Raw genomic sequence first — 26,351 nt, forward strand, 5'->3', positions numbered from 1 at the left:
GTGTGAAAAATTCTTAGGGCAAGTTGGAAAAGGAAGGAAAATTGGAATGATGGTAATTCTGTTAGGAGCATTCCAATTATTGTTTTCCCTCCACTCTCTGTCCCCCCAAAATTACACTCAGACTAGCTACAAAGCCATCCTGTAAATAGATTCTGGAAACCCATAGCTTGATCACATTTACACAAAATCACTAGAATCTAATCTCCACAAAGGCAGGGATCTTTGATTTTGTTCACTGATGTTACTAACCACCTAGAGTAGTACCTGCCACATTACAGGCACTCAACTAATACTTGCTGAATAGTTGAGCTGAATGAAAGTCAGTGACAGGGATCAACTGGAAGTGTTCTATGCTTCAAGTCTCTCAATAAAGGTTTAAAAGAATGATGTTACTTCTTGTAGCAATTACCTTTTAAAATCTGGGGGTCAACAGTGCTATTATTATAATTTATTAAGGGTGTCACACACTTTTCCAAAAATATATTTATTTTTAAAAACAAAAATCAGACAAGTTTTATACAGTCAAATTTTTCAGAGACAAATGAGGGGATTTCCACTCAGAGCAAAAGTTAAGCATCAGTAATCTCATGCAGAAATATTTCTCTGCAGGAGGTAAAACATTCTGCTTCACTGCAAGCACTCAATTCTCTAAATCTTGTTTGTACTTCTGCCATCATTTTACTCCATCCCAGGGTTCTGGCATGCAAGATAATCTGCCTCTAAAATTCGAAACTTCCAAATTGAGATGAACGATTATTGGGCTTGGGTTGGGGTTTATAACCAATTCGATCATTAATCATTTGTTCCCGGCTCTTGGGGTCACTGCTGAGCCCAATGGCACCTTCTCCATCACTGATTCCTACGACATCCACTTCTTCCTTTTGCTTCTTACGGGTCTGAAAGTATAAAAGTCTTAGGATTAAGGCAATGTTCTTTCCATTAGCAAACAATTATTTGGCACCTACCATGCACTAGGCATAGGGTAAAAGCTGGGATTAGGGCCTTCAGAACAGTAAGCTGAAATCCTAAATTGAAATAAAATCCTAGGTTGAAATGGATAATAGCAGTACAAGGGGGATACAAGGACACAGTGAGAAAAGAGACAACCCCTACCCTCCCAGATGTCACAGCCTAACAGGGAAATAGGAAAATAGACAATGGCAACACAGAGTGATCATAGCTACGACACAGGAAAGTCCACACTGCCAAAGAAACTGAAAGAAGACGTGAGGAGTTGGGTATGTTGTGGCAAAGCTTCAGAGCAGGAAGCTGCGATTAGAAAGATAAATAATATATAAGATGGATGTTACCTGAACCTACTGTGGCCATCAGTTCACAATATATGTAAATCATACCATCGTGCGTTGTGCCTTAACTTAGTGTATGTCAGTTATTTCTCAACAAAACTAAAAAAAAGTAAGTTGGCAGACAAGGGGGAAAGAAAAGCATTTTTTTTTCTTTTTAAGATTTATTTTTAAGTAATCTCTACACCCAACACGGTGCTTAAACCTACAACCTCAAGATCAAAAGTTACAAGCTCTACCAATTGTACCAGCCAGGCACCCCAAGAAGGGTGTTTCTCATTGACAACTATGAGATTAAATGTAAAAACAGGAATATAAGGTTTTATACTATCTTATCAAAAGGACTGAGTTTTGAGGTTTTGTTTTCAGGTTTGGCTCTTGGGGTGCCTGGATGGCTCAATTGGTTGAACATCCACCTCTTGATTTCAGCTCAGGTCATGATCTCAGAGTCATGAGATCAAATCCTGTGTCACACTCCACGCTCAAGCAGGGAGTCTGAGCTCTCTCTCTCTCTGCTCCTCCCTGCACTCTCACACTCATGCGTGTATTCTCTCTAAAATAAATAAATAAATCTTTTAAAAATTTTTAAAAAATAAAAGGTTTGGCTCTTGGGGCACCTGGGTGGCTGAGTCCGTTAACCATTTGACTCTTCGTTTTGGCTCAGGTCATGATCTCACGGTTGTGAGATCCAGCCCTATGTGGGGCTCTATGCTCAGCAGTCTGCTTGAGATTCTTTCTCTGCTCCTCCCTCTGCTCACGCATTCTCTCAAATAAAGAAATTAATTAAATCTTTTTTTTTTTAAAGGTTTGGCTCTTAAATTACAAGTGATTGCAGAATTCACCAAGTCAATATCTCAGTTTGGTCATTCTCCTTTTTTTTTTTTTAAGATTTCTTGAGTATTTTTTTTTAAGATTTTATTCATTTATTAATGAGACAGAGAGAGAGAGAGAGAGAGTGTGTCAGAGACACAGGCAGAAGGAGAAGCAGGCCCCATGCAGGGAGCTCGACGTGGGACTCGATCAGGTCTCCAGGATCAGGCCCTGGGCTGAAGGCGGCACTAAACCACTGAGCCACTGGGGCTGCCCTCTTTTTTTCAAGATTTTATTTTTAAATAATGTCCTCATCCAACGTGGGGCTTGAACTCACAACTCCGAGATCAAGAGTCACACAATCCACCAACTGAGCCAGCCAGGTGCCCCTCAGTTTAATCATTTTCAGAAAGAGGTATTAACACTTATCCCATAACTACAACTATCTGACTATAAAGTTATTAAATAATAATGTTCTCTGAGAGAGTGAACAAATGTTTTATCCAGCATTCCTTACAAGGATGGCTCGACTACTCTAACCACTGGAAACGCTACCATTCTTCACCACTTACTAATGAACTCAGCATTGGAATGCCAATGTCACAGTATCATACTGAACCAAACAAGGCATTACTTTATATATATGTGTGTGTCTATGTATGTAAAATGACCTGAGTTACTCTCTAGTTAGTCTACACTACCAATAAGTAACATTATGACAGCTTAGTGAAAACAGGTTAAAAGGCAAAGGATATTATCATTTCATAAGCCATGAGAAACTGAGAATGTCCAAATGGAATGAAAAATAATTTAAAAGGCTTCCCACCATGAATAACTGCTGACTGTTTCAGAATCCAGAGTCATCAAAATATAATTAAACTAATTTCAGTAACAAATGAAATACCAGTTTCTACTGGTTTCATTTTATTTTAGTTTACGGCAAAACTGTCCCTCCCTAAGTTGCTCTGCAGCAGGTCAAACCCACTGGATAACTGCCTTCAGTAGAAAGACTAGCTCAATAGTGAGCTGATTCTGCAGAGTCAAAGTTCAGTATGCCAACATTTTATGAGACTCATTACAGCTGAAGTTTAAACCATACTGAAAGGACATTTCAGGAGAAGGGAACCAAGTATGCAGAGGCACTAAGATTAAAGTTAAAGATAACTTAAGGTGGAAGATAAAGTGGAGAAATGAGACACAATGGACCTTGTATGCCTTCCTAAGGAATCTGGACTTTATTCTCAGGGCCACTGAAGAATTTAAGTTTTATTAGGGGACATCATTTAATACTGTGTGGTAAGCTACACTTAAAAATACATATTGATGGGGCACCTGGGTGGCTAGTCTGTTAAACATCTGCCTTCAGCTCAGGTCATGATCCCAGGGTCCTGGAATTGGGCCCTACATCGGGCTCCACACTCACTGGGAGGTCTGCTCCTCCCTCACCCTCTGCCCTGCCCCCTACTTGTGCACAAGTGCACTCTCTTAATACATAAATAAAAAGTCTTTTAAAAAAAAGTACATATGAGCTCGTACCATGATACCAGATGCTGGGAACTCAACAGTGAAGCAGACAGACATGTTTTCTACAATCAAGGATCTTAATGTAAGTGCTCTTAAAATAAACAAATTATTGTTAAGTTATAATAAATACTGTAAAATCAAAGGATAAGTGCTTTGGGGTACCCGGGTAGCTCAGTCAGTAGAGCATACAACTCTTAACCTTGGGGTTGTGAATTTGAGCCCCACTCAAAGAGAGTGGGCGAAGACATTACTTTTAAAAAAAGAAGAAAGTGCTTTGAGAGACCCTAAAGAGATGGTGACAGCATGAATGGGAATGACACCCCTAATGTGGATAGGGTCAGAAGCAGCCTCTTAGACTGAAAAAGTAACATTAATTTTTTTTAAGATTTTATTTATTTATTAATGAGAGACATACAGAGAGAGAGAGGCAGAGACACTGGCAGAGGGAGAAGCAAGCTCCATGCAAGGAGCCCAACATGGGACTCGATCCTGGGACTCCAGGATCACACCCTAGCCTGAAGGCAGGCACTAAACTGCTGAGCCACCCAGGGATCCCCAAGAAGTAACATTTAAACAAACATGAATACAAGAGGAGAGGAAAATAACATGTGCAAAGGCCATGAGTGATAAACAACTCGCCATGTTCAAGGAAATGAAAAACCCAGTGTGCCCAGGGTACAGAGGCCAAGGCAAAGAATGGCAGGAACTGAAACCTGAGAAGCCAAAACATACAAAATTTTGTCAGCCATAAGGAATTGAGATTGTATTCCAAGTACAGGAAACGAATTTTAAGCAGGGGAATGACATGATCTGAACATTTTAAAGATCAGTCTAAAAACCTGATGGAGAACGGATTACCAAGACAAAAATGAAAGTAGGAAACCACTAAGGACAAAACTGAGATTGGAGAAAGAAGTGACCATTACGTGGACTAGAGTAAATCCAAAGGATGAGAAAAGGGAGAAATCAAGAGTGACTCCTAGGTTTCTGGCTCGTGGATCTACAGAGATACTGACATAGGGAACACTGAGCTGAAACCAGCTTGAGGAAGAAATCAAGCGGGGTTTTTTTTGTTTGTTTTAACAATATAAGTGCAGGAGGCTGAATAGTGACTCCCAAAGCTCCCAGGTCTTAATCCCTCAACCTGTAAATGTTGCCTTATATGGAAAAGGGTCTTTGCAGATGTGGTAAGGATCCGGAGATGGAGACATTATCCTGGAACACCTGGGTGGGCCCTAAACGCCATCATATGCCTAAGAGAAGGCAAAGGGAGATTTCATAGCACAACAGGAGAAAGCAATGTGATCACAGATACAGAGATTGGAGCCATGCGGCCATAAATCAAGGAATCCCAGTGGCCACCAGAAGCTGAAAGAGTCAAGGAATGGATTCTCCTCTAGAGCCTCTGGAGGGAATATGGTTGAGATGGCTTGATTTAGGACCAGTGATACTGATTTCAGATTTCTGGCTTACAGAATGGTAAAGGAATAAATTTCTGTTATTTTAAACCACCAAATTTGTGGTAATTTATTACAGCAAGCCAGGAAACTGACACATTAAGTTTGAGATGCCTGTCAAGCATCCAAATAGAGGTTTCAAATAAAACCTGAGTCTGGAGTTCAAAAGTTAAAGTTACTGTTTTAAATATCCCTAAGGTTTTAAAAGTTGTACTCTTACCTCCAGATCCTTTCGAATGCTCTCAAACTCCTCAATGTCATCAAGCTTTAGTTCTAGGCGGGTTGGTTTTCGCCGCAGCATACTGTGATCAACACTACAGGCCAGACCCAGTGAACTATCAGCTGTTAGAAACAGCACAGGAGAAAAACCTGGAGGGGATAAATCTCAGCTATAAATACAAGATCAATTTGTCACCATCCATGCTAAATGAATGATCATAGAAAAGACTCATTTGGGTTCACACATAGATTTCGAAGTCATTAGATAGATGATTATTACATGATCATGGAGAGTTATGGAGATCCATAACTCTGCAATTCCAAAAAAAAAAAACCCAGTCTTCAAGAAAAAGAAGAGCAAGCTGCCTATAAAAGAGAATTCTAGGCAACAATCACTTTAATCTGATACTCCAGTCACATTCAGTGAAATATTCTGGCTCAGAGAATAAAGTTAAAAGATCACATCTTAAGTCTGTATAATTACTGGAAAAGTATATAAGCCATTAAATTTGATCAGCTCTGCATGAGAACTGTGAGAGGTTTTTGATCACTCCTGAATACTAAAATCAGCTTATTAAATCTCATGCAAACTCCCTATAACTCACCAATTCACAGGGTTATCCTCAGGGTCTAAACAGGTTCTAAATGGATAGGTCATTCATTAAACAAACACTTTTTGTGCTTCAGCTCCAGAGTTAAAAGTCATAGTCAGCCTGTGGGGAAAACAAACACATAAATAGAAAATTGCAACATACTCTAGTAAGAACTCTGATGGAAGATAATGCAATGGCATCACACAGGCACCCAATCCAGTCTGGGTGGAGTGCAGGGTAGACAGGGACAAGGAAGGCTTCCTGGAGGAAATCTCTTAGCTGACTTATGAGGGCAGGCAGAGAAAGGGGAGTAAGAGAGAGGGAACAAGACACAAAGAGGCTCAAGAGAACATTCCTGAGTCTGAAAACTCAAGGTAATGCTTATGCTAACAAAAAAAATTTTTAGGGACAATGACACTCCCCAAGTCAATTTAAAACCTGTTAAAGGCATCATCTTTATATTCTCCACAGCATCAAGCAGAGTGTATCTGTAATAATCAGTCAGTACATGTGTTGTTGAATAAACTGAGAAACCCAAATAAGTGAGCACTTGAGGGGCGCTTGGCTGGCTCAGTTGGTTAAGGGTCTGCCTTTGGCTCAGGTCCTGATCCAGGAGTCCTGGGATCAAGTCCCACATCTGGCTCCTGGCTCAGTGGAGAGGCTGCTTCGTCTTCTGCCCCTCTCCTCTGCTCGTGCCCATGCTCTCTCTCTCAAAAATAAATAAAATCTTAAAAAATAAAGTGTACAATATTTTTTAAGATTTTATTTATTTATTCATGAGAGGCACAGAGAGAGAAACAGAGACATAGGCAGAGGAAGAAGCAGGCTCCCGACAAGGAGCCTGATGCGGGACTCAATCCCAAACCCTGGGATCATGGCCTGAGCTGAAGGCAGATGCTCAACTGCTAAGCCACCCAGGTGTCCCTAAAATGTACAATTTAAAGTGAACACTTGGAACACTGTGCTACACTTTTCCATTCCCATTCTTTACATTTTTTACTTGAATACAGAAACCCTGTGAATGCTGGCAAAATTACCTCTATTTTATAAATGCAGTTGAAGCTTTTTAGTTTGGTTAATAGATGTCAGCCTGCCATAAAAATTATACATAGGTCACAGGGGTGAGGATTAGATGAGAATGATGTCAAAGAAAGCTCCTTTAAAGTACATGCAGGGCAGCCTTGGTGGCTCAGCAGTTTAGCGCCGCCTTCAGCCCAGGGTGTGAGCCTGGAGACCAGGGGTTGAGTCCCATGTCGGGCTTCCTGCATGGAGCCTGCTTCTCCCTCTGCCTGTGTCTCTGCCTCTCTCTCTGCGTTTGAATATTTATCATGAATAAATAAATCTTTAAAAATAAATAAATAAATAAAGTACATGCAGCTATAGGGGTGCCAGGCTGGCTTGGTCAGTAGTATCTCAGGGTCATGAGGTCAAGTCCCATATTGGGTGTGGAGCCTCCTTATTAAAAAAAAAAAAATTAGGGACGCCTGCGTGGCTCAGGGTGTGATCCTGGAGTCCAAGGATCGAGTCCCACATCGGGCTCCTTGCAGGGAGCCTGCTTCTCCCTCTGCCTGTGTCTCTGCCTCTCTCTCAATTTATCCTTCATGAATAAATAAATAAAATCTTAATTTAAAAAGTATGTACAGGTATAAATTATCATTACATCTTGGATGTAGCTACAGACTGGAAGCATAGAAAGAAAAAAATGTATCCTTTGTGAAGCTTGGAACAGAACAGGCGATATTCTCACCATAAAATACTAGCACACTGAATCCGATAATATCTTGGGGCGCCTGGCTGGCTCAGTTGGTGGCGCATGGATGGGGCTCTTGATGTGGGGGCTCTAAGTTTGAGCCCCACATTGGGTGTAGAATCACTTAATAATAAAAATCTTCCCTTCTTAAAAAAAAAAAGGTAAAATCAAAGAAATAAATCAGATACTCTCTTAAGTCCGATGTAAACAAATGGTAGAGGAAGCCGAAGTTCCAAGGGAGAGTAGGGGAGGAAAAAAAAAAAAAAAAACCCTGCCGTACAGGTTCCTCACTTTTCTGCAAACTTTGTAAAGCTCGCCACTAGGAGGCAGTACCGAGTGATGGGCAAAGCTGCTCGCTCAGGAGGCCCAAGGGCAGAGGGCAGGGGCTCTAATCCCACACGCCAACCCTCTGGGACACTAGCTTCATCTTCACAGTGGACGCTGGTTTCCTCATGTTCTGCCCTCTGTTGTCTAGACTGAGTGAGGTACGGCAGTGTAAGTGCCTGGAACACAACTTGGCATTTAGTAAACGCCCAATAAACACCAGCTATTATTATTATTATTATCATCCTAATTGTCCTGGGGGGGGGGGGGGCTCCGTCCGGCCCGAGAATCACCCAAACTTCAAGCATCTCCACCCCCGACAGGGGGGAAAGCCCTGGCCTTGCTCCTGTCGGATGCCGCAGCCCGCCCCCCCCCCCGCCCCCGCGGTACCCAGGCCGTGCAGAGGTGCCCGTGTGCACTTGACAGGCATCGCCTCACTCCGACCCCGGTACAAACACTCGGCTGAAGACCAGCAATGAAAGCAGGCCGTGGCTCCTCCTCCGGGCCTCCGTTCTACTTGGGCAGCTGGTGGCCGCCGCCCGAATCCACTGCGCATTCAGCCCGCTCCAAGGAGGGCCCTGGGACAACCTCCCGACAGCGGGGAGGGCGACCAGCTGCAGAGTGGCACCCGCGGGCCCACAGCGAGGGTTTCCATGGCAACCTGGCCCTCCGCTCCGGGCCCACCGCAGCCCCTCGCGGGGCCGGGGGCCACGGCAGGCCTCGGAAGCCCTCCATTTGCTCCGGAGCTCAGCCCGCGGCCGCGCGGCCCGACGCACCTACCTCTTTCCAAGCCTGCTCGGCCTCCTCCCGGAACCCCGGCGGCGCCCACCGCGAATCTTCAGCTAAGCGAGCGGGACTACACTTCCCAGACTGCTCTGCAGAGTCTCGTCCGCCGCGTGCTTTTCTCCTTAAGTTCACGCTACTCTTGGCGCCACGACGCTTCCCTACTACTACTCCCGTCATGCCCCACGCCACCCACGACGCTGCGTCGGCCCACTTCCGGCCAGTGACGCAGTTCCGCTTTGCCGGGCGCGCGGTGGACGGTCTGAAAACGCAGAGCTCGGCTTTCGCCGGGGTTTGGCGGCCGCGGAGCTCAGCATGGCTTCCTCACGAGCCGCCTCCACGGTACGGAACTCCACTCACTCTGGCGGGGAGCGCGGAAGGGGCTGGGGGGGCGGTTCCTGCGAAATGGGGTCCCTCGGGGAACGGGCTAAGGCGGTGGAGGTCGGAGGTGAAAGGCTGAGAGACTCGGTCCTTAGAGGAGCAGCGTTTTCCAGACCCCGAAGTACGTTCCCGTGTTTTATTTATTTTTATTTTTGTAAAGATTTTATTCATTCATTCATGAGAGACACAGAGAAAGGGGCAGAGGCACAGGCAGAGGGAGGAGAAGCAGGCTCAAGGCAGGGAGCCTGATGCGGGACTCGATCCCTGGACTCCAGGATCACGCCCTGGGCCGAAGGCAGCGCTAAACGGCTGAGCCACCCAGGGATCCCCCCGTTCCCGTGTTTTAATTCATTTGCACCCCTCACTACAGGCCCGAACGGTAAATACCTCTTCCGACTGCTCCAAAACCTGAGCTCTAGAAGGCCCAGATTCACGTCTGTGTCAGACTTCATTGCAGTTTGGCCTCCTAACTTCATATGTGTTGCCTTACGTCTGAAAACGTTTGAAATGTACCGACAAGTAACTAACTTGCTCCCCCTTAATACTGCGTTGGTTGTTCTCCTTGATACTGCCCCTGTGATGAGGGGTAACCTTGGAAATTTCATAAAACCCAAGAAGAAGTTGCCACGGAATGATGCAGACATGTTCCAAAGCAAATCTTTGATAGAAAAGTTACCAAGAATAATGATGGACTAGTTCTATTAGCCTCTTCCCGTCTGCAGAACCTAAGTAGCTTGGAGAGACACCCCGCCCCCCAGTCAGTGAAGATAACCTGAACTGGCGTCCGACCTGTCCTTTTCATTTGGGGGGAAAATAGGATTGAAGCTCAGGATGAGCTCCATCCTTTGGGGGAAGCCTAATAAGTGGTTAGTATCAGACCTTAGGTTAATCCGTGTCTTTGATTTATCAGGCAACCAAAACTAAGGCACCTGATGACTTAGTTGCTCCTGTTGTGAAGAAACCACACATCTATTACGGAAGTTTGGAAGAGAAGGAGAGGGAGCGTCTGGCCAAAGGAGAGTCTGGGATTTTGGGAAAAGAAGGACTTAAAGCTGGAATTGAAGCAGGAAATATTAACATAACCTCTGGTAAGATGCAAATTGTGAGTCCCTCTTTATCTTTGTATTATAATATCAAAAATGTTAGTTAAACTTGGATCTATGTAAGGCCATCCTTTGCCTACCCTGGTTAGCATCATCTAGAGAGCCTTTTTCTTTCTTTCTTTTTTATTTTTTTTTAAGATTTTATTTATTTATTCATGAGAGACAGAGAGAGAGAGAGAGAGAGGCAGAAACATAGGCAGAGTCAGAAGCAGGCTCCATACAGGGAGCCCGACATGGGACCCGACCCCAGGATCCCACCCTGGTCCAAAGGCAGGCTCTAAACCACTGAGCCACCCAGGGATCCCATAAAGATTTTATTTATTTATTTTTTTAAGATTTTATTTATTTTTTATGAGAGAGAGAGAGAGAGAGAGGCAGAGACAAAGGCAGAGGGAGAAGCAGGCTCCATGCAGGGAGCCCGACGCAGGACTCGATCCTGGGACTCCAGGATCATGTCCTGAGCCGAAGGCAGATGCTCAACCGCTGAACCACCCAAGGTTGTGAGTTCAAGCCCAGAGTTGGGCTCCACACCCACACTTAAAAAAAAAAAAAATCCTCATAGTCAGTGTGTGTTTTATTTATTTATTTTATTATTTATTTATTAGAGCATGAGCCAGGGAGGGGCAGAGAAGCAGATACCCCACTGAGCAGGAAGCCTCACTTGAGACTCGATCCCAGGACTATGGGATCATGACCTGAGCGAAAGGCAGATGCTTAACCGACTAAGCCACCCAGATGCCCCAGTGTTGGTTTTAAAACTAACTGCTAGGTTATCCAAAAAGTCTATAGTTAAGGGAAAGCCCTTTAATGGTAATTTTCTCCAGTTTACTAGTTAAAGTCATAGATATCCTCAGCTGGGACTGGTTTAGAGAATAGGTTTGGCAAGTGTTAAAGTACTGTATCTATTTTATCTTCTGGATAGAAGATCTAGTTAACTCATTTCCTGAAAGTGCTTTGTACTTCTACTTTCTGATCTCCTCTAAGTTATGTGTGTATGTAGATGTAAGGTTGTCAAAACAAGATGATGTGAGGTAAGCCTGCGTGGCTCAGTTGGTTAAGCGTCCAACTCTTGGTTTTGGCTCATGTCGCGATCTCAGGGTGGTAGGTTCTGAGCCCTGTGTTGGGCTCCCGCTCTACAGGGAGTCTGCTTCTCCTCCCTCTGTTCCTCCCTGCACTCCTGCACTGTCTCTCTCGCTCTCTCTCGTAAATAAATAAAATCTTTAAAAAAAAAAAGATGACTTAAGTAATTTTAAATGAGCTATCATTTAGTTTTTTGTGTTTAGCAAAATTTAATAAACTGAGAAACAATAAAGTATGTAATAAATTAGTTCCTAGAGGATACACAGACTGCAATTGTAAGAAATTATTTTCCCCTCTGTTTGAAGATCTAGTGATAATGCTGATATTACCTGTTCTTTTTATAGGAGAGGTGTTTGAAATTGAAGAGCACATCAGTGAACGACAGGCCGAAGTGTTAGCTGAGTTTGAGAGAAGAAAGCGAGCCCGGCAAATCAATGTTTCCACTGATGACTCAGAGGTCAAGGCTTGCCTTAGAGCCTTGGGGGAGCCCATCACACTTTTTGGAGAGGGTCCTGCTGAAAGAAGAGAAAGGTGCCCTTTCTAAATATTTTCTCTCTCTCTCTCTTTTTTTTTTTTTTTTTTTTTATTTTCTCTCTCTTTAATCACAAGGTTCTACTTTCAAATTTCAGTTATACCTAAAACTTTAATAGAACATCTTAGGTAATGTAAACAGAAAAATCTTACTAAGTTGTTTTTATATAGTTAGCCCGTGGTCTCAGTAGGCTAGTTTTTTATTCTACTACTAATTTTTCTTTATAAACTGAATAGGGGGGATCCCTGGGTGGCTCAGCAGTTTAGCGCCTGCCATTGGCTCAAGTCATGATCCCAGGGTCCTGGGATCGGGTCCCACATCGGGCTTCCTGCATGAAGTCTGCTTCTCCGCTTACCTGCCTCTCTCTCTCTCTCTCTTAAAAAAAATAAACTGTAGGGGCAGCCCCGGTGGCTCAGCGGTTTAGCACCGCCTACGGCTCAGGGTGTGATCCTGGAGTCCTGGGATCGAGTCCCACGTCGGGCTCCCTGCATGGAGCCTGCTTCTCCCTCTGCCTGTGTCTCTGCCTCGCTCTCTCTCCTCTCTGTGTATTCTCATGAATAAATAAATAAAATCTTTAAAAATAAATAAATAAATAAACTGTGAATAGGGTGTTAACGTGCAAACCTGCCCTCTCCAATATGGAATTATGAGTAAATATTTATTGGCAAACATTTATTTATTTATTTTTAAAGATTTTATTTATTTATTCATGAGAGAGACAGAGACCTAGGCAGAGGGAGAAGCTGACTCCCCACAAGGAGCCCGATGTGGGACTCGATCCTGGATCCCAGGATCAGGACCTGAGCTGAAGGCAGACTCTCAACTGCTGAGCCATCCAGGCATCCCTATTGTCAAACTTTTAAAATTTAGACACATACATCTCTGTCAGTGTCATAAAACAGAATAAGTATTTGAGGTTTATTATTGAAAGGGGGCACTTTGTTGAGATGATACTCCTTTTGTGATTTTAAGTTTGTGGAGTCTCTTCGTCAGTCATATGCAGTGATGAGGACCTCCTTTGTCTTTCCACTGTCCCATCTCTGCCTTTCGTCATTTTTTTCCTGATTTGCATAGTCTGCGGATTCAATCACTTAAAAACTTCTACCATATCTCATGTCCATTAAATAGAACCAGTAATACTGAGCCTATTTAAATTGTAAGAGAAAAACCCACTGTGTACCAACCCAGTACCTTACAAAGCCAACCTGGCTGGCTACAAAGGTGGGAGGATAGGAGAGGAAGGGGCACCCCTGGGTGGCAGATGGTTGGGTGCCAGGAAAGACTAAAGGACAGAAAGAAAACCGGGCTCCCAGATGGGAGGGGACTAGTCCTAATGGGGGAGAGGTGCAGAAGATACTTGAGAAGAGTGGAACTTGTGGAGTGCACAGGTCAGTGCTTTCTCTACCAGAGCACAGTGTTGGCGGAGGTGCTCCGTGCCACCCCCTGCCTACCCCTGGCACTTGGAGAACAGTGACCCATGCACCCTGGGCATGACCCCTCTGAACCATGGGTGATACCCTGCCCCTCCCGCCACAGTCCCCTTCCCCTTGAGACTCAGCTGCTCCTCACTCAGTGTGTTGACTCTCTCTAAGCCCTTCCCCTCATTTGCTCTTTGGCCCACTGCAAACTGGCTAACTGCTGCCACATCGAAACTGCTCTTCATTAAGATCACTAACTCATCTTTATCAAGACTAGCCCTGTCAGCCACTCCCTCCTTGAAACACTCCCTTTCGTAAAACAAAATCTTAATTTCCCTAAATTTCCTGTTTCTCTAATTCTTCTAAGCTTTTTTTTCCCTGCCTGAGCTATATATATATTGCAGTTCTTTGCCCTTACTCTACACTCACTTGGGCGATCAGATCCACTCCCGTGGCATCATTGACTGTGTATATTCTGATGACTTTCAGATCTCTGTCGCCTAGGTTTTCTGTAGGTAATTCAAACTGGACGTGTCTAGATTGAACTCCTCTATTTCCCACCCTTCTATTCTTGGAAATAACACTATCATTCACAGGTTTCAGTTGCCTCCCCTCCTTTATAATCCATCAGCAAAATCTAGTCTATTTCTAGATATGGACTGAAATGTATCTCTGGTGTGTCCTCTTTTCTCTACCTTCATTGCTTTCACACCTGGATTGTTGTAGTAGCCCCACACATGTTGTGTTAATTGCTTGCTTAAAATCCATCAGTGTCTTCTTATTAAACATAGAGTAAAAAACTGCTGATCGTGCTCTTCAACTTCTTGTGCTACTCTTTCCCAATTTAGTAGACTTAGTAGCCTTAAGGGTCTTCCTGGAATAGTCAAACTCTTTTTCTGTTTTTCTACTTAATTTTTTTCTTTTTTCCCCCCTCTCTTGCCTTTAAAAGCCTTTTTATCCTTTTGCTTTCAGCATAAATACCACCTTGTCAAAGAAGACTTTTATCACCTGATCCCTTATAAAGTAAACCCCTCCATTATTGTCTGTCATGGTATGTTGCTTTCCTAACAGCATTTTCAAAGGGTAGGCATTTATTATTGTTATAATTTGTCTTCCAACCAACTGCAAAGTCTAACTTATTATCGTGACCCTTAGATGAACATCTTGAGTCCCTCCTGCCACTGTGTTAATTCAGTCCACCATTGAAAGTCCAAGGATTCCGAAATAGTAGACTGATTTTCCTGCCTTTATCATTTCCTCTTCAGTCCATTCTCTCTGCTTCCCTAGGGAATCTTTCTCAAACATCAACCCTCCTTACCATGGCATGAGGAGCTCTTTGTAACTGGCCCCTACTTAGGTTAGCAGCTCTCTCTCTCTCACCAGCTCTTTTTTGGTACTCCATGCTCCAGCCATTCTGAAATATTTGTGATTCCAAGCTGATCATGCTTTTCTTACCTCCAGACCTTTACCTTTGTTGAACCCTCTGCTTCAGCTGTCCTTTTCCATTCTTAACTTCTCGACCTTACTAATTGAGTACTCAGTGCAGGAAATACCTCCTCAGTGAAACCTTCCCTGGTTCTCCCTCCAAGCCAAGGTTGGGTATTTCTTTTATGTCCTCCCTTAGCACTTAGTACTTAACCACTGTCATAATACTTAACATGATGTATTGTGGTTCTTTGGTACTTCCTGTCCACCCAGCTTCTCCACACTACCAGGATTATGTTACTTGGAATAAAAAACTGCCTCTTAGTCATTTCTCTACACTTAGCACCTCAATTAGTATCCAGCACATTGTGGCATTGAGCAAGGTTGGCTGTCTTCACAGACCAAGTGGTAGCAGTGTTGGGGCTGGTTGACTAAATTGAAGAGGGTAATCGCTTATAGTTGAAATTAGGGAATCTTCAAATAAAGAGAATGAGTGATTAAAATCACACTGTGAGGGGTGGAGGGGGCCTGGCAGATTCATTCAGAAGAGCATACGACTCTTGGTTTTAGGATTGTGAGTTCGAGCCTCACGCTGAGTGTAGAGATTATTTTTTAAAATATTTTAAAAAAGGAAATCACACTGGGAGTTGAGACACAACAACTTGACTCTTAAAGAAAATTGTTTGGCAATTAAATGGTGAGAGTAGGAGAAGCTTTCTCCCTTCTTAAAACATACTTTTCACAATCTCATTCAAATTCTGATCTTTTCTGTTACAGGCTGAGAAATATCCTATCAGTGGTTGGTACTGATGCCTTAAAAAAGACCAAAAAAGATGATGAGAAATCTAAGAAGTCCAAAGAAGAGGTAAAAATTGTCTTCGGCTTCATAGTATGAAAGGGAAGGAAATGAAGGGTTGCTTCTTTCATTTTCTGTTTTCAAGGTTTGCTTTGCCAGGGGAAGAGAATGTGAGGATTCCACCATTCAGGAATAGTTGTTGGCAGTAGTTTGTGGTTCCTGTGTAGGTATAAGTGAATATAAGTGAGTTTCCTATTCAGCATAAAAACCATAGCATTTCTGGTATAACTTTTAACAAGGAAACCAGAAGCCATCCTATAAGAGTTCATAAAAACACTATAGAAAGTACACATGCCTGATTTCATCCTATTACCGAATCGATTCACCTTTTTTTTTTTTCTGGGCAGTTACAATAGAGAATTGACAGCTATGAGAGGGGCAGGAATGCTTCAGACTTAACATTAACATTTCTGCTCTTAATTTCACTTTCAGTATCAGCAAACCTGGTATCATGAAGGACCAAACAGCCTGAAGGTTGCTAGACTATGGATTGCTAATTATTCACTGCCCAGGTAAAGAGAGCCTCTCAAAAGGAGAAAGAAGCATATTTTTTTCATGTTTTCTCTCAGGATCTGTTTTCTCAAGACTGCAGTTACATGAAATTGAGTGGTAGGGATACTCATGTGGACCTTTTTTTTAACCTGTTTGCTCCTGGTAATAGTGTGTCTGTGTCTACAGGGCAATGAAACGCCTGGAAGAGGCTCGTCTCCATAAAGAAATTCCTGAGACAACTAGGACCTCCCAGATGCAAGAGCTGCACAAATCTCTCCGGGTAAGATGTCCTCAGTGATTTCCAATATAGTAAGGGCTCTTAAATATTCAGTACTGAATATTTTGGCCTACTTTGGCCTGCCTCTTGAAAGGTAAAGGCAACTGCTTACACTTGCTATTTGCAAGGAGCCATCAGTTAGTATGGTGGGAACCCACTATGCTTAGTACTCAGCAGAAGCCTTGGTTCTGCTTTTTAATTCTCTTTTAATATTTCAGAGCTGTACTTCAGCTCTCTCCGTGGGTTTCTTGTGTATGTTGAGCTGACACAGAAGCTAGTGATACTACGAGTGTGTAAGACCACATGCTAGAATTCAAAGTAAGCCTTAATTCCATCCATGAAAGTAAGTGTCTCTTAACAAAAGAAGCATAGGGACGCCTGGGTGGGTCAGCGGTTAAGCATCTGCCTTCAGCTCAGGGCATGATCCTGGGATCCGAGATCGAGCCCCACATCAGGCTCCTTGCAGGGTGCCTGCTTCTCCCTTTGCCTGTGTTTCTGCCTTGCTGTCTGTGTCTCTCATGAATAAATAAAATCTTTAAACAAAACAAGAGAAGTATAAAAGAATCTTGGGGGTGGTGGGCTAAAACCAGAAAGTTGGTTTTTTTCTTGGCTGTGGGAAAGCCAAAAAAAACTCTGGGATTAGCCTATTAATGATTACTGTTTGTCTTTTTTTTTCTTTTTTTAAGTCTTTGAATAATTTCTGCAGTCAGATTGGGGATGATCGGCCTATCTCCTACTGCCACTTTAGTCCTAATTCCAAAATGCTGGCCACAGCTTGTTGGTAAGTCCCATTTAAGTGGAGGGCAGATTCAAGGAGGGAAAAAGTCATTTATATGTCATTGTCTCGCTTCTCATCATACCAAATCAGAGATGCCAGTGCTCAGTTGTTATATTATACAAGATAGTCTACGCTTAGCGATCCTTTCTGTTCACAGGGGACTCCAGAAACCCGTGACATGTCAGTCATGTTCTTGACACTAGCATCTTGGAACAGATACATAGGGAGTTTATTGATTGACCAGTTTCCATGCTTCAATATAGCTTTTCTTTTTTAGTTAGGTAACCCAGGCAGGATACTCGGTAAGCTTCAGTTTCCTTATCTGTAAAGTAGGCTGAGATGATGTTGTAAACCGTTTTACCTTAATAGAGCATGGTATGTGGTAGGGACTCTGTAAACATGAATTATTTATCTTTGTTTTCTAGTTATTGCCACATATGCAGAAAACTCTTAGGATGTAATAACTTTGGGGTTTTTTGTTCCTATTTAGTTATTTTGGTGGGACATGCCCATTTAGTGAGAAGGGAAGCTTCCTAATGTATGCAGAGAAACTACTTGACTAGGTAGAAATTGACACTGGTTCAGGAGAAAGCCAAGGACCTCGCATCCCTCCATCTCTTCCTCTCTTAAAAATAGAAATAGTCATTCCTACTACATTCTGTACTTCATATGTTTGCTATCAGGATCATTTGAGGTGTTAGGAAAGTAATTTGTTGGAAATTCCCTGAAATTAAGGGTCCTTAAAAAAAATATTAAGTATTTTGTTAGCAAAATGCTATTCCTTTTTTAAGGAGATAGTATCGTTATTAATATTGTTGATAATGTAATGCATTCTACCTTCCCTCACCAATCAATCCAAACATTAAGGAGAATAGCAACTTGTACTAGATTAACTGTAGTCCTATAGAAGCTCTTGGCTGCATGAGACATGGATTAGCTTTCTTCTATGAACCATCGAATGAGAAGCCCAGTAGTTTTCTCTTCCTGTGTGCCACTGTAAAATTTACTGGGGGCGAGAAAAGATTGTCCTTTAGGAATGTCACCAAGGTACCTTTTCCTTCCCAGACCAACCCTGGCTGAGATGCTTTCCTTTGTATTTGTTAGGAGTGGGCTTTGCAAGCTCTGGTCAGTTCCCGATTGCAATCTGCTTCACACCCTCCGAGGTGAGTTAGAATCTTGTTTAAATCTCACTTTTTCCCAATGTGAACCCTGTCAAACTGTAAGACTCTAATACCCTACTTGACCCTCAGACCCAGTACACACAAGATTCATTCTTGACTTGAAATAACTTGGTTGGGTTCTCTCTGACCACAAGGCTGGAAGATGGTGACTTCATGCACAAACCACTTTTCTCTCATGTCTAGCCACACTGTGGCATTGTGCAGTCTCTGAGCCAAAAAAAATAAAGGTTGTCTGTGTTTTGTTTTTTTTCAAATGTAATTTAAAATAGTTTTGTTTTGTTTTGTTTTTAGTAATTTAGTAGTCACTTCAAACCTTATTGGTCTACATGTTCCCTAATATATATTGTGTTATGCATCGTAGTCTGTTTTCACACATAAATTGGTGGGAACCCTTTAACATTGATCTCTTATACCCCTTCAGGCCATAACACAAACGTAGGCGCAATTGTATTCCATCCAAAATCCACCGTGTCCTTGGACCAAAAAGATGTCAATCTGGCCTCTTGTGCTGCGGATGGTTCTGTGAAGCTTTGGAGCCTTGACAGGTGAACGTTACTGATCTGCTCATACTTCAGTCACTAAAGTAAATAGTTGTTCGATTGGTCCTTAGGACCTGAAAATCTGGCATCTAACCTCAGAAATGGTCTAAGAGTGCAGGGAACTTGGTGTGAACATAGAATGTGGGATTTCTTTCTTGACCTCTTTTCAGTGGAGGAGTTCGTGTTAGGTCTTTCATATTTGTTAACTTTGGACCTAGATTTTTGCCTCCAACGTAGTGGCCATTGTTTTCCCAGTCCAGTTATTCTGGAAAAATCTATTTACACCTCCTGTGCAGTACACTGACTTGGAGAAAATGCATTATTTGGTAGATTGACTAAAGATAATATTCTTGGCAGCACATTGGCTTCTAGCAAACGGCCGTAGGGGAGAGGACAATGAAGTTCTGAGGCATTATTGCTAAGAAGTGATGTCTCCTCCCACCAACATTCTCCTTTACCTAGGCTGTATTTTCCCATCACAACAGTCTGGGGTGTTTTTAATGTGTTTATGATTATTGTCTTCCAAGAAATTTGTGAAAGCACTGTGTTGGCTAAAATCTGAATTCAGTTGCTTAGTTTTCTTTGGGAAAGCACATGCAACTTTTCTGCCAGGTTTTTGTACAAAAGCTAATTAGTGTCTCTACTCTTTGCCAGACAGGGTCTTACCATGAGCACAGCGAGTTTTAATTGGCTTTGGTATCACTTAGCAATATTTGTTCCCCTAGGGCTTTGATTAGTTCTATGTATGCACATTGACAAAGTTCCCTTTTTAATTGCCCTCTTTAGGGTTCGTGTTTACTTCCTTTCATCACTGGTGTTTCAATTATTTTTTTCTGTGGTTACTGGGGAGTAGAATTTAATGGCCACCAAAGGAAACTAAGCCTCTATTTAGGAGTTCCTTTTTTCCTGTGTATTCTACAACAAGCTAAAGTTTGAGAAAAATTTATCTGTAATTCACTCATACCAAAACTAGTTGATTTCTGTAGCTTTACATATCCATCAAAATATGTTTTTTTCCTGGAATCTCAGCACTCTTTTGGCGTAAAGAGACTTTTGGTTGTCTGATTTATCTTTTATTTTCTCTAACACTAAATGATAATAGCATTGAGCGTTGATTAACATATTGAATTGAGATATAGAAAGATAGTGTTTCTTGAAGTGCTATGGGCAGTTTTGCCCTATGAGCACATGAAATACTCCCAAGTATTTTCAAAATTTTGGGAAATGACATAAAATGTTGTTAGCTCTGTATTTCTTTTTTTTTTTTTTCAGGCCCTGCATTTTTTTTTTTAAGATTAATTTATTCATGAGAGACACAGAGAGTCAGAGGCAGAGGGAGAAGCAGACTCCCTTCAGAGATCCCGATGAGGGACTCAATCCTGGAATCTCGGGTCACTCTCTGAGCCGAAGGCAGATGCTCAACCACTGAGCCATCCAGGTGTCCCTAAGCCCTGCATTTTTAACAAAGAATGAGTTTAATTACAGTTCAGGCTCTTAAATCATACAGAATGGGTGCATCTGTCACAACAATTAATAAATTCAATGAATATTTATGACTGTGAAATAATTTACTTACATATACTTGATTCTTTTCCAGTGACGAGCCAGTGGCGGACATTGAAGGCCATACAGTGCGTGTGGCACGTGTAATGTGGCATCCATCAGGACGTTTCTTGGGCACCACCTGGTAAGACATCCTCTTATTGTTCTATCCATAGAGGCCCATGGCATCTTGTTAACCCTTAGGACTAACTGCCAAGGAAATTTTAAGAACAGAGATCTTCAAGTAAGATTTTCTTGGACTTCAATAAATCAGAAGAGAATATATTGTAAAGTTAGGACCAGGTGGATTTGCTTTTAAATTGCAGTTAATCTGAAATTTCATTTATTAATTGCCAGAAAACTAGAATTTTTAGTCTTTTTTGACCAGTACTAGTGGTGTTTTGTGGGTTTTTTCCCCTCTCACACATTGTATTATAATCTCTGCTTATAAATTGGTCTCCCTTTCTGGGGTGTCTGGCTGGCTTAGCCGGTAGAGCATACGACTCTAGATCTTGGGGCTATAAGTTCAAAACTCACATTGGATGTAGAGATTACTTAAAAATAAAAATCTCTAAAAAACATATCAAAAAACAAATCTGTCTTCCCCCCCGTGCCCTTTTAAGATTTTATTTATTCGAGAGAGAGAAAGTAGGTGTAAGCAGACTTCATGCTGAGTGCAGAGCCAGATGCAGGGCTTGATCGGGACCCTGAGAACTCTTTCATTAAAATGTAACTTACATGCAGTAGAATAGATTTATTTTCAGTACACAACTTCAAATGCATACGTTCATGTAACCCACATCCTTGTCAATAGAATATTTCCATCACCCTTTAAAGTTCCCTCATGCTCCTTCCCTGTGGACACCCCATTCCAAAACAATCACTGATACAATTTCTATCACCGTAAATTAATTGTTCATACTCTGAACGTGTCTGTGCCTAACGTCTTCTCAACATAATATTTTTAGGATTCATTTTGGGGGGTGGGGGACACCTGGGTGGCTCGCAGTTGAGCATCTGCCTTCAGCTCAGGGCATGATCCTGGAGTCCCGGGATCGAGTCCCACATTGGGCTCCCTGTGGGGAGTCTGCTCTGTCGCTGTGTCTCTCTCTGTGTTTCTTGTGAATAAATAAATAAATAAAATCTTAAAAAAAAAAAAAAAAAAGGATTCATTTAGGGGCATCTGGGTGGGCTCAGTCAGTTGAGCATCTGACTCCTCCTTTCAGCTCAGGTCATGGTCTCAGGGTTGTGAGATTGAGCCCTGCATGGGGCTCTGTGCTGGACATGGATGGAGCCCGCTTGAGATTCTCTCTCGCTTTCTCTTTCCCCTTCTCTTAAAAAAAAAAAAAAAAAAAAAAAAAAAAGTTTCATTTATGTTGTTGCATGTCTCAGTAGTTCCTTCTTATTGCTTAGGACAATTTAGTTGAATGACTCTACCACAGTTTATTATCCATTCTCCTTTGATGGACATTGGGGCCATTTCCAGGTTTGGGTCGGTTAGAATAAAGCTGCTGTGAGTATTTTTATATAATGCTTTTTGCAGACATGTTTTCTTTACTTTCTCTTGAATAAATACCCAAGAATGCAATTGCTAGGTCATGGAGAAGATATAGGTTTAAGTATTTTAAACCTTGCACCTGTTCTTTTCCAATTGGTTATAAATTTTACATTCCCAGAATTCTGATTTCTTCACATCCCTGCCAACATTCAGTGGTGTCAGTTTTACCATTTTGCATATTCTGTCAATTGTGTGGTGAAATTTCAGTTTTAATTTTTATTACTCTTACAACTATTGGTATTGAGCATTCTATCATCTGCTATTGACCATTTCTTTTGTGCAGTCTCCAGGTGCTTTACCTATATTTTTTAATTGAGTTTTTTTTTATTTTCACAAACAGTTCTATTATTATTTTTTCGTTTATTTGAGGTGGGGTTTTTTTGTGGGGGGGTTTTGGTGTTTTAAGTTTTATTTATTTAATGGGCGCCTGGGTGGATCAGTCAGTTGAGCATCTGACTCTTGATTGAAGCTCAGGTCCTGATCTCAGAGTTGTGAGATCAAGCCCCCTATTGGGCTTCATGCACAGCACAGAGTCTGCTTAAGATTCTATCCCTGCAGGGGATCCCTCGGTGGCTCAGCAGTCTAGTGCCTGCCTTCAGCCCAGGACGTGGTCCTGGAGTCCTGGGATCGAGTCCCACATCAGGCTCCCTGTATGGTGCCTGCTTCTCCCTCTGCCTGTATCTCTGCCTCTCTCTCTCTCTCTCTCTCTCTCTCTCATGAATAAATAAATAATTTTTTTTTTTTAATTCTCTCCCAGGGTTCCTGGGCAGCACAGTCATTTAGCGTCCAACTATTGGTTTTGGCTCAGGTCATGATCTCAGCGGTTTTGGGATCGAGCCCTGCATCAGGCTCAGCGTGGAGTCTGCTTGAGTTTCTCGTTTCATTTCCCTCTGCCCCTCCCACTTGTGTTCTCTCTCTAAAATAAATCTTTAAAAAAATTCTCTCGCTCACCACTCACACTCTTTCTTAAAAAAATAAAACCTAAGTTTATTAAGATTTTATTTATTTATTCATGAGAAACACAGAGGCAAAGAGACATGGGCAGAGGGAGAAGCAGGCGCCCTGCAAGGAGCTTGATGTAGGACTCAATCCCAGGACCCTGGGATCACAACCTGAGCCAAAGGCAGATGCTTAACCACTGAGCCACCTAGGTGTCCCAAAATCTAAATTTTATTTATTTAAGTAATCTCTACACCCACGTGGAGCTTGAACTGACAACCCTATGATGAGTTGCATGCTTCACCAACTTAGCCAGCCAGTGCCCCTCTACCACCATTTATTGAAGAGATTTTATTTTCCCTGTTGAAATTGCTCTAGTAGCCTCATCAAAATCATTTGACCAAAAATGTGTGGGTCTCTTTCTATCCTCTCTCATTTGTTGCATAGATGTATTTGTTTATGACTGATTTTTGTATCCCCAACATCCAATTTAAGGCCCAACAAATACTCAGTGAATGAAAAGAGTTAACAGAATTGAAAAAGAATTGAAAAAGAAGGGAGGCTACAGTCTCTGCTGGGCCATTCTGGGTATTCTTAAAATCGCCCCTGAAGTAAATTTATGGAAGTCCATGGTTTCCCAGGTAGCACTCAAGACAGATAATGACTAGTTGTTGAAGTATTTTTTATGCCAGAAAAGGATTTCTTCTTAATATGATTATATGAATAGTTTCAGAAGCATAATTTAAGCTATAAGCATTTATAGTACTTCACACATTGTAGGAACTGAATATCTGCTAGTTAATTATTAGTTTGATTTTTATTGTAGCTATGACCGCTCGTGGCGCTTATGGGATTTGGAGGCTCAAGAGGAGATCCTGCATCAGGAAGGCCACAGCATGGGTGTGTATGACATTGCCTTCCATCAAGATGGGTCTTTGGCTGGCACTGGGTAAGCCTTCTTCCACATAGCCAGGGGCAGATCAATAGTTCACCTGTTACGTGTGCCTGCTTCCATGGAGAAATGGATTCAAAATGTTTGCTTATAAATTATTTTGTCAGGGGACTGGATGCATTTGGTCGTGTTTGGGACTTGCGCACAGGACGGTGTATCATGTTCCTAGAAGGTCACCTGAAAGAAATCTATGGAATAAATTTCTCCCCCAATGGGTAAGATCAACTAATCTCATGAGGAGCGGGAAGGGTTATTGGTCAGAATGTGTCTTTATTTCTAACTTTGATACTACATCTGATCCACAGCTACCACATTGCAACTGGCAGTGGTGACAACACCTGCAAAGTGTGGGACCTTCGACAACGGCGTTGTGTCTATACCATCCCTGCCCATCAGAACTTAGTGACTGGTGTCAAGTTTGAGCGTAAGCTTTCCTCCTATTTTGCCTAATCACAGGACAGACAGATTGCACTTCCGCGGAATGCATGCCAAGCTTTAGCTTAACTTAGAAGTGGAACAGGAGAGAATTTGGCCTTTGTTGAAAAAGGAGCAAATTCTAAGTTCCTTTCCTCTACCATATTTTCAGACAAAGCTATGGCATAGCATGCTTGCTTTAGGAAGTGAAGAAGACTTCTATAATGCTTTGAGTCCTTTTTTTTCCTGAAAGTTGTAAGCACTGCATTCTTAATTTATTCTAAACAGATGGTCAGGGGAAGAGGCACAAGCCCTTAATATTGTTGTTTTTTTCCCTAAGTCTGCCTATAGTCCTTTTCTCCTGGAGGCCTTGTGGGAATGTAGATGAGAAGATTGGGCTTTTCCAAATGGGGAAATACCTTCTTTTTTGAAATCATATATTGTAGCAGATTTTTGTGCTTTTGTTTTCTTTGCTCTTTTGATACTTGAATTCCTCAAGCAGCTCCTCCTTCTTTTCTCTTAAAGCTATCCATGGGAATTTTCTGCTCACTGGTGCTTATGATAACACAGCCAAGATCTGGACCCACCCAGGCTGGTCCCCACTGAAGACTCTGGCTGGCCATGAAGGCAAAGTGATGGGCCTAGACATCTCTTCTGATGGGCAGCTCATAGCCACTTGCTCATACGACAGGACCTTCAAGCTCTGGATGGCTGAATAGGCAGGACCAGGGAAGAAGGACTCTAAGCTCAAGCTCTTTCTTAAGGGCCATTTTTAAAAGAAAGGAATTGACCTGTTTAGTTCATCATGTTTTTTGCCAATTACCATGTATAGACCCTCAAAAGAATTGGATTTCCAGGTCAGCCTCCACTCCAGATAGAGAGCCCAGTCTCTGGGTGTTGACGAACTCCTTTCATAGTTGAAATTCTAATTCTCATCTTCAAGCCTTGCCACGGACTGTGTAGACATTGTTTTTTATTAATCTTTTGTTTGAATGCCCTGTTGCCTCCTTCACAGCACTCAGGATTGTGACTGGCTACATTTTTAATTTTGAAACGTGGCTTTCCATTACATGGTACATGCTTCAGGACTCCATGTGACCCACAGAGCAAGGCAGCTGAACTGGGAGCTAGTCTGGGAGCCCTCTTGGAAAGAGGCATTTCTCCCTACACACTGGTTAACCAATGCCTTGACAGAACCTTTCCTCTACCTTGAGAACGGGAGATGAAGAAGTAGACCACAGCTATGCTCAGGGTTTGCAGTAAAGAAGATTTTACCTCTTCCTGTTGAGTTTGCTTGGAATGCTGACTGCATCCGGAAGCTCAGAACTGAACATTTGCCCTGTCAGAAAAGGTCTTCCTTTTTGCTTTGAGGTTTGGCATCCTTTGTGTTACCCCGAAGCTGGGCTGTTGTGTCAAGATGGCAATGAAATTTTTAGAAAGCAAAAAGGAAGTCTGTGTGTCACCTCCTTTGTGTGGGTGATTTAGGGGACGTACCTTTCATGGCGAGGTGACTGGGAAAATCCCAAAGGTGTTGTTCCTTGACATCGACTTTTTCTCTTTTTTTCTTTATTACACACTTGATACAGAGTAAAATCCTATGATAAAAACTGTTCTTTAAAGACTTATTTTGTATAGCTGGACATTTTCTGAATCCAACCCATTGGTGCATGGGTTTTTTTTTTGGGGGGGGGGGGGTTGTTTTGTTTTTTGGTTTGAGATACAACGAAGTATATCAAATAATAGCTTATTCCAGTTTCTCTCTCCTTAGTAAGCACTCTGCTAATAGTTGTTTTTGTAGAGACTACTGCCTTCTGGGCCAGACTCCTAGCAAACTGGATCTGAACTCTGTAATTCGTACTCATTGGCCATGCAGCAGTCAGCTTATCCTCTCTCCACCTCAAGTATACAACTGCCGAACACAAAGACACAGTAAATTCTCACAAAAATATAAGAGTTTGGAAGAAGAAAGGATTGCATATAGAGCATTTGAGAAGGGCTTGTATGTTGACTTTTCCTTGAATGTTCAAAATAGTTTCTATTTGCTGTTCTGGAGAGATGGACAGTGGCTTTGTCTCACTCTGTCCTGCAAACTATGAATGTGAGAATATACTAAATCTGTG

General features: G+C 42.3%; 2 protein-coding genes across 4 annotated transcripts; one reads left to right on the top strand and one right to left on the bottom strand.

Annotated features, from left to right (window-relative positions):
* Positions 1–468: 468 nt before the first annotated feature.
* CDC26 (cell division cycle 26) lies at positions 469–8,958 on the bottom strand. 2 transcript variants are annotated; one of them, XM_072842413.1, is made up of 4 exons: positions 8,762–8,958; positions 5,920–6,027; positions 5,316–5,464; positions 469–896 (listed from the first exon to the last, which is right to left on the bottom strand). In XM_072842413.1, the coding sequence occupies exons 3-4, from the start codon at positions 5,394–5,396 to the stop codon at positions 720–722; spliced, it is 258 nt and encodes an 85-aa protein (XP_072698514.1). In that variant the 5' UTR covers positions 5,397–5,464; positions 5,920–6,027; positions 8,762–8,958; the 3' UTR covers positions 469–719. The 2 variants fall into 2 exon arrangements, with proteins under 2 accessions (XP_072698514.1, XP_072698515.1); XM_072842414.1 differs by lacking the exon at positions 8,762–8,958 and adding an exon at positions 8,372–8,554.
* PRPF4 (pre-mRNA splicing tri-snRNP complex factor PRPF4) lies at positions 8,952–26,345 on the top strand. Of its 2 annotated transcripts, XM_072842393.1 has the most exons (14): positions 8,952–9,106; positions 10,056–10,233; positions 11,673–11,859; positions 15,481–15,568; positions 15,992–16,071; positions 16,238–16,331; positions 17,015–17,109; positions 18,211–18,269; positions 18,709–18,832; positions 20,424–20,513; positions 23,692–23,814; positions 23,925–24,032; positions 24,123–24,241; positions 24,757–26,345. In XM_072842393.1, exons 1-14 carry the CDS (start codon positions 9,080–9,082, stop codon positions 24,948–24,950), a joined length of 1,566 nt encoding a protein of 521 aa, XP_072698494.1. In that variant the 5' UTR covers positions 8,952–9,079; the 3' UTR covers positions 24,951–26,345. The 2 variants fall into 2 exon arrangements, with proteins under 2 accessions (XP_072698494.1, XP_072698495.1); XM_072842394.1 differs by lacking the exons at positions 8,952–9,106; positions 10,056–10,233; positions 11,673–11,859; ... (1 more) ...; positions 15,992–16,071; positions 16,238–16,331 and having other exon boundaries at positions 17,025–17,109; positions 18,172–18,269.
* Positions 26,346–26,351: the final 6 nt, after the last annotated feature.

Source organism: Canis lupus, chromosome 10, assembly GCF_048164855.1.
Source record: "Canis lupus baileyi chromosome 10, mCanLup2.hap1, whole genome shotgun sequence".
Classification (NCBI taxonomy): Eukaryota; Metazoa; Chordata; class Mammalia; order Carnivora; family Canidae; genus Canis; species Canis lupus.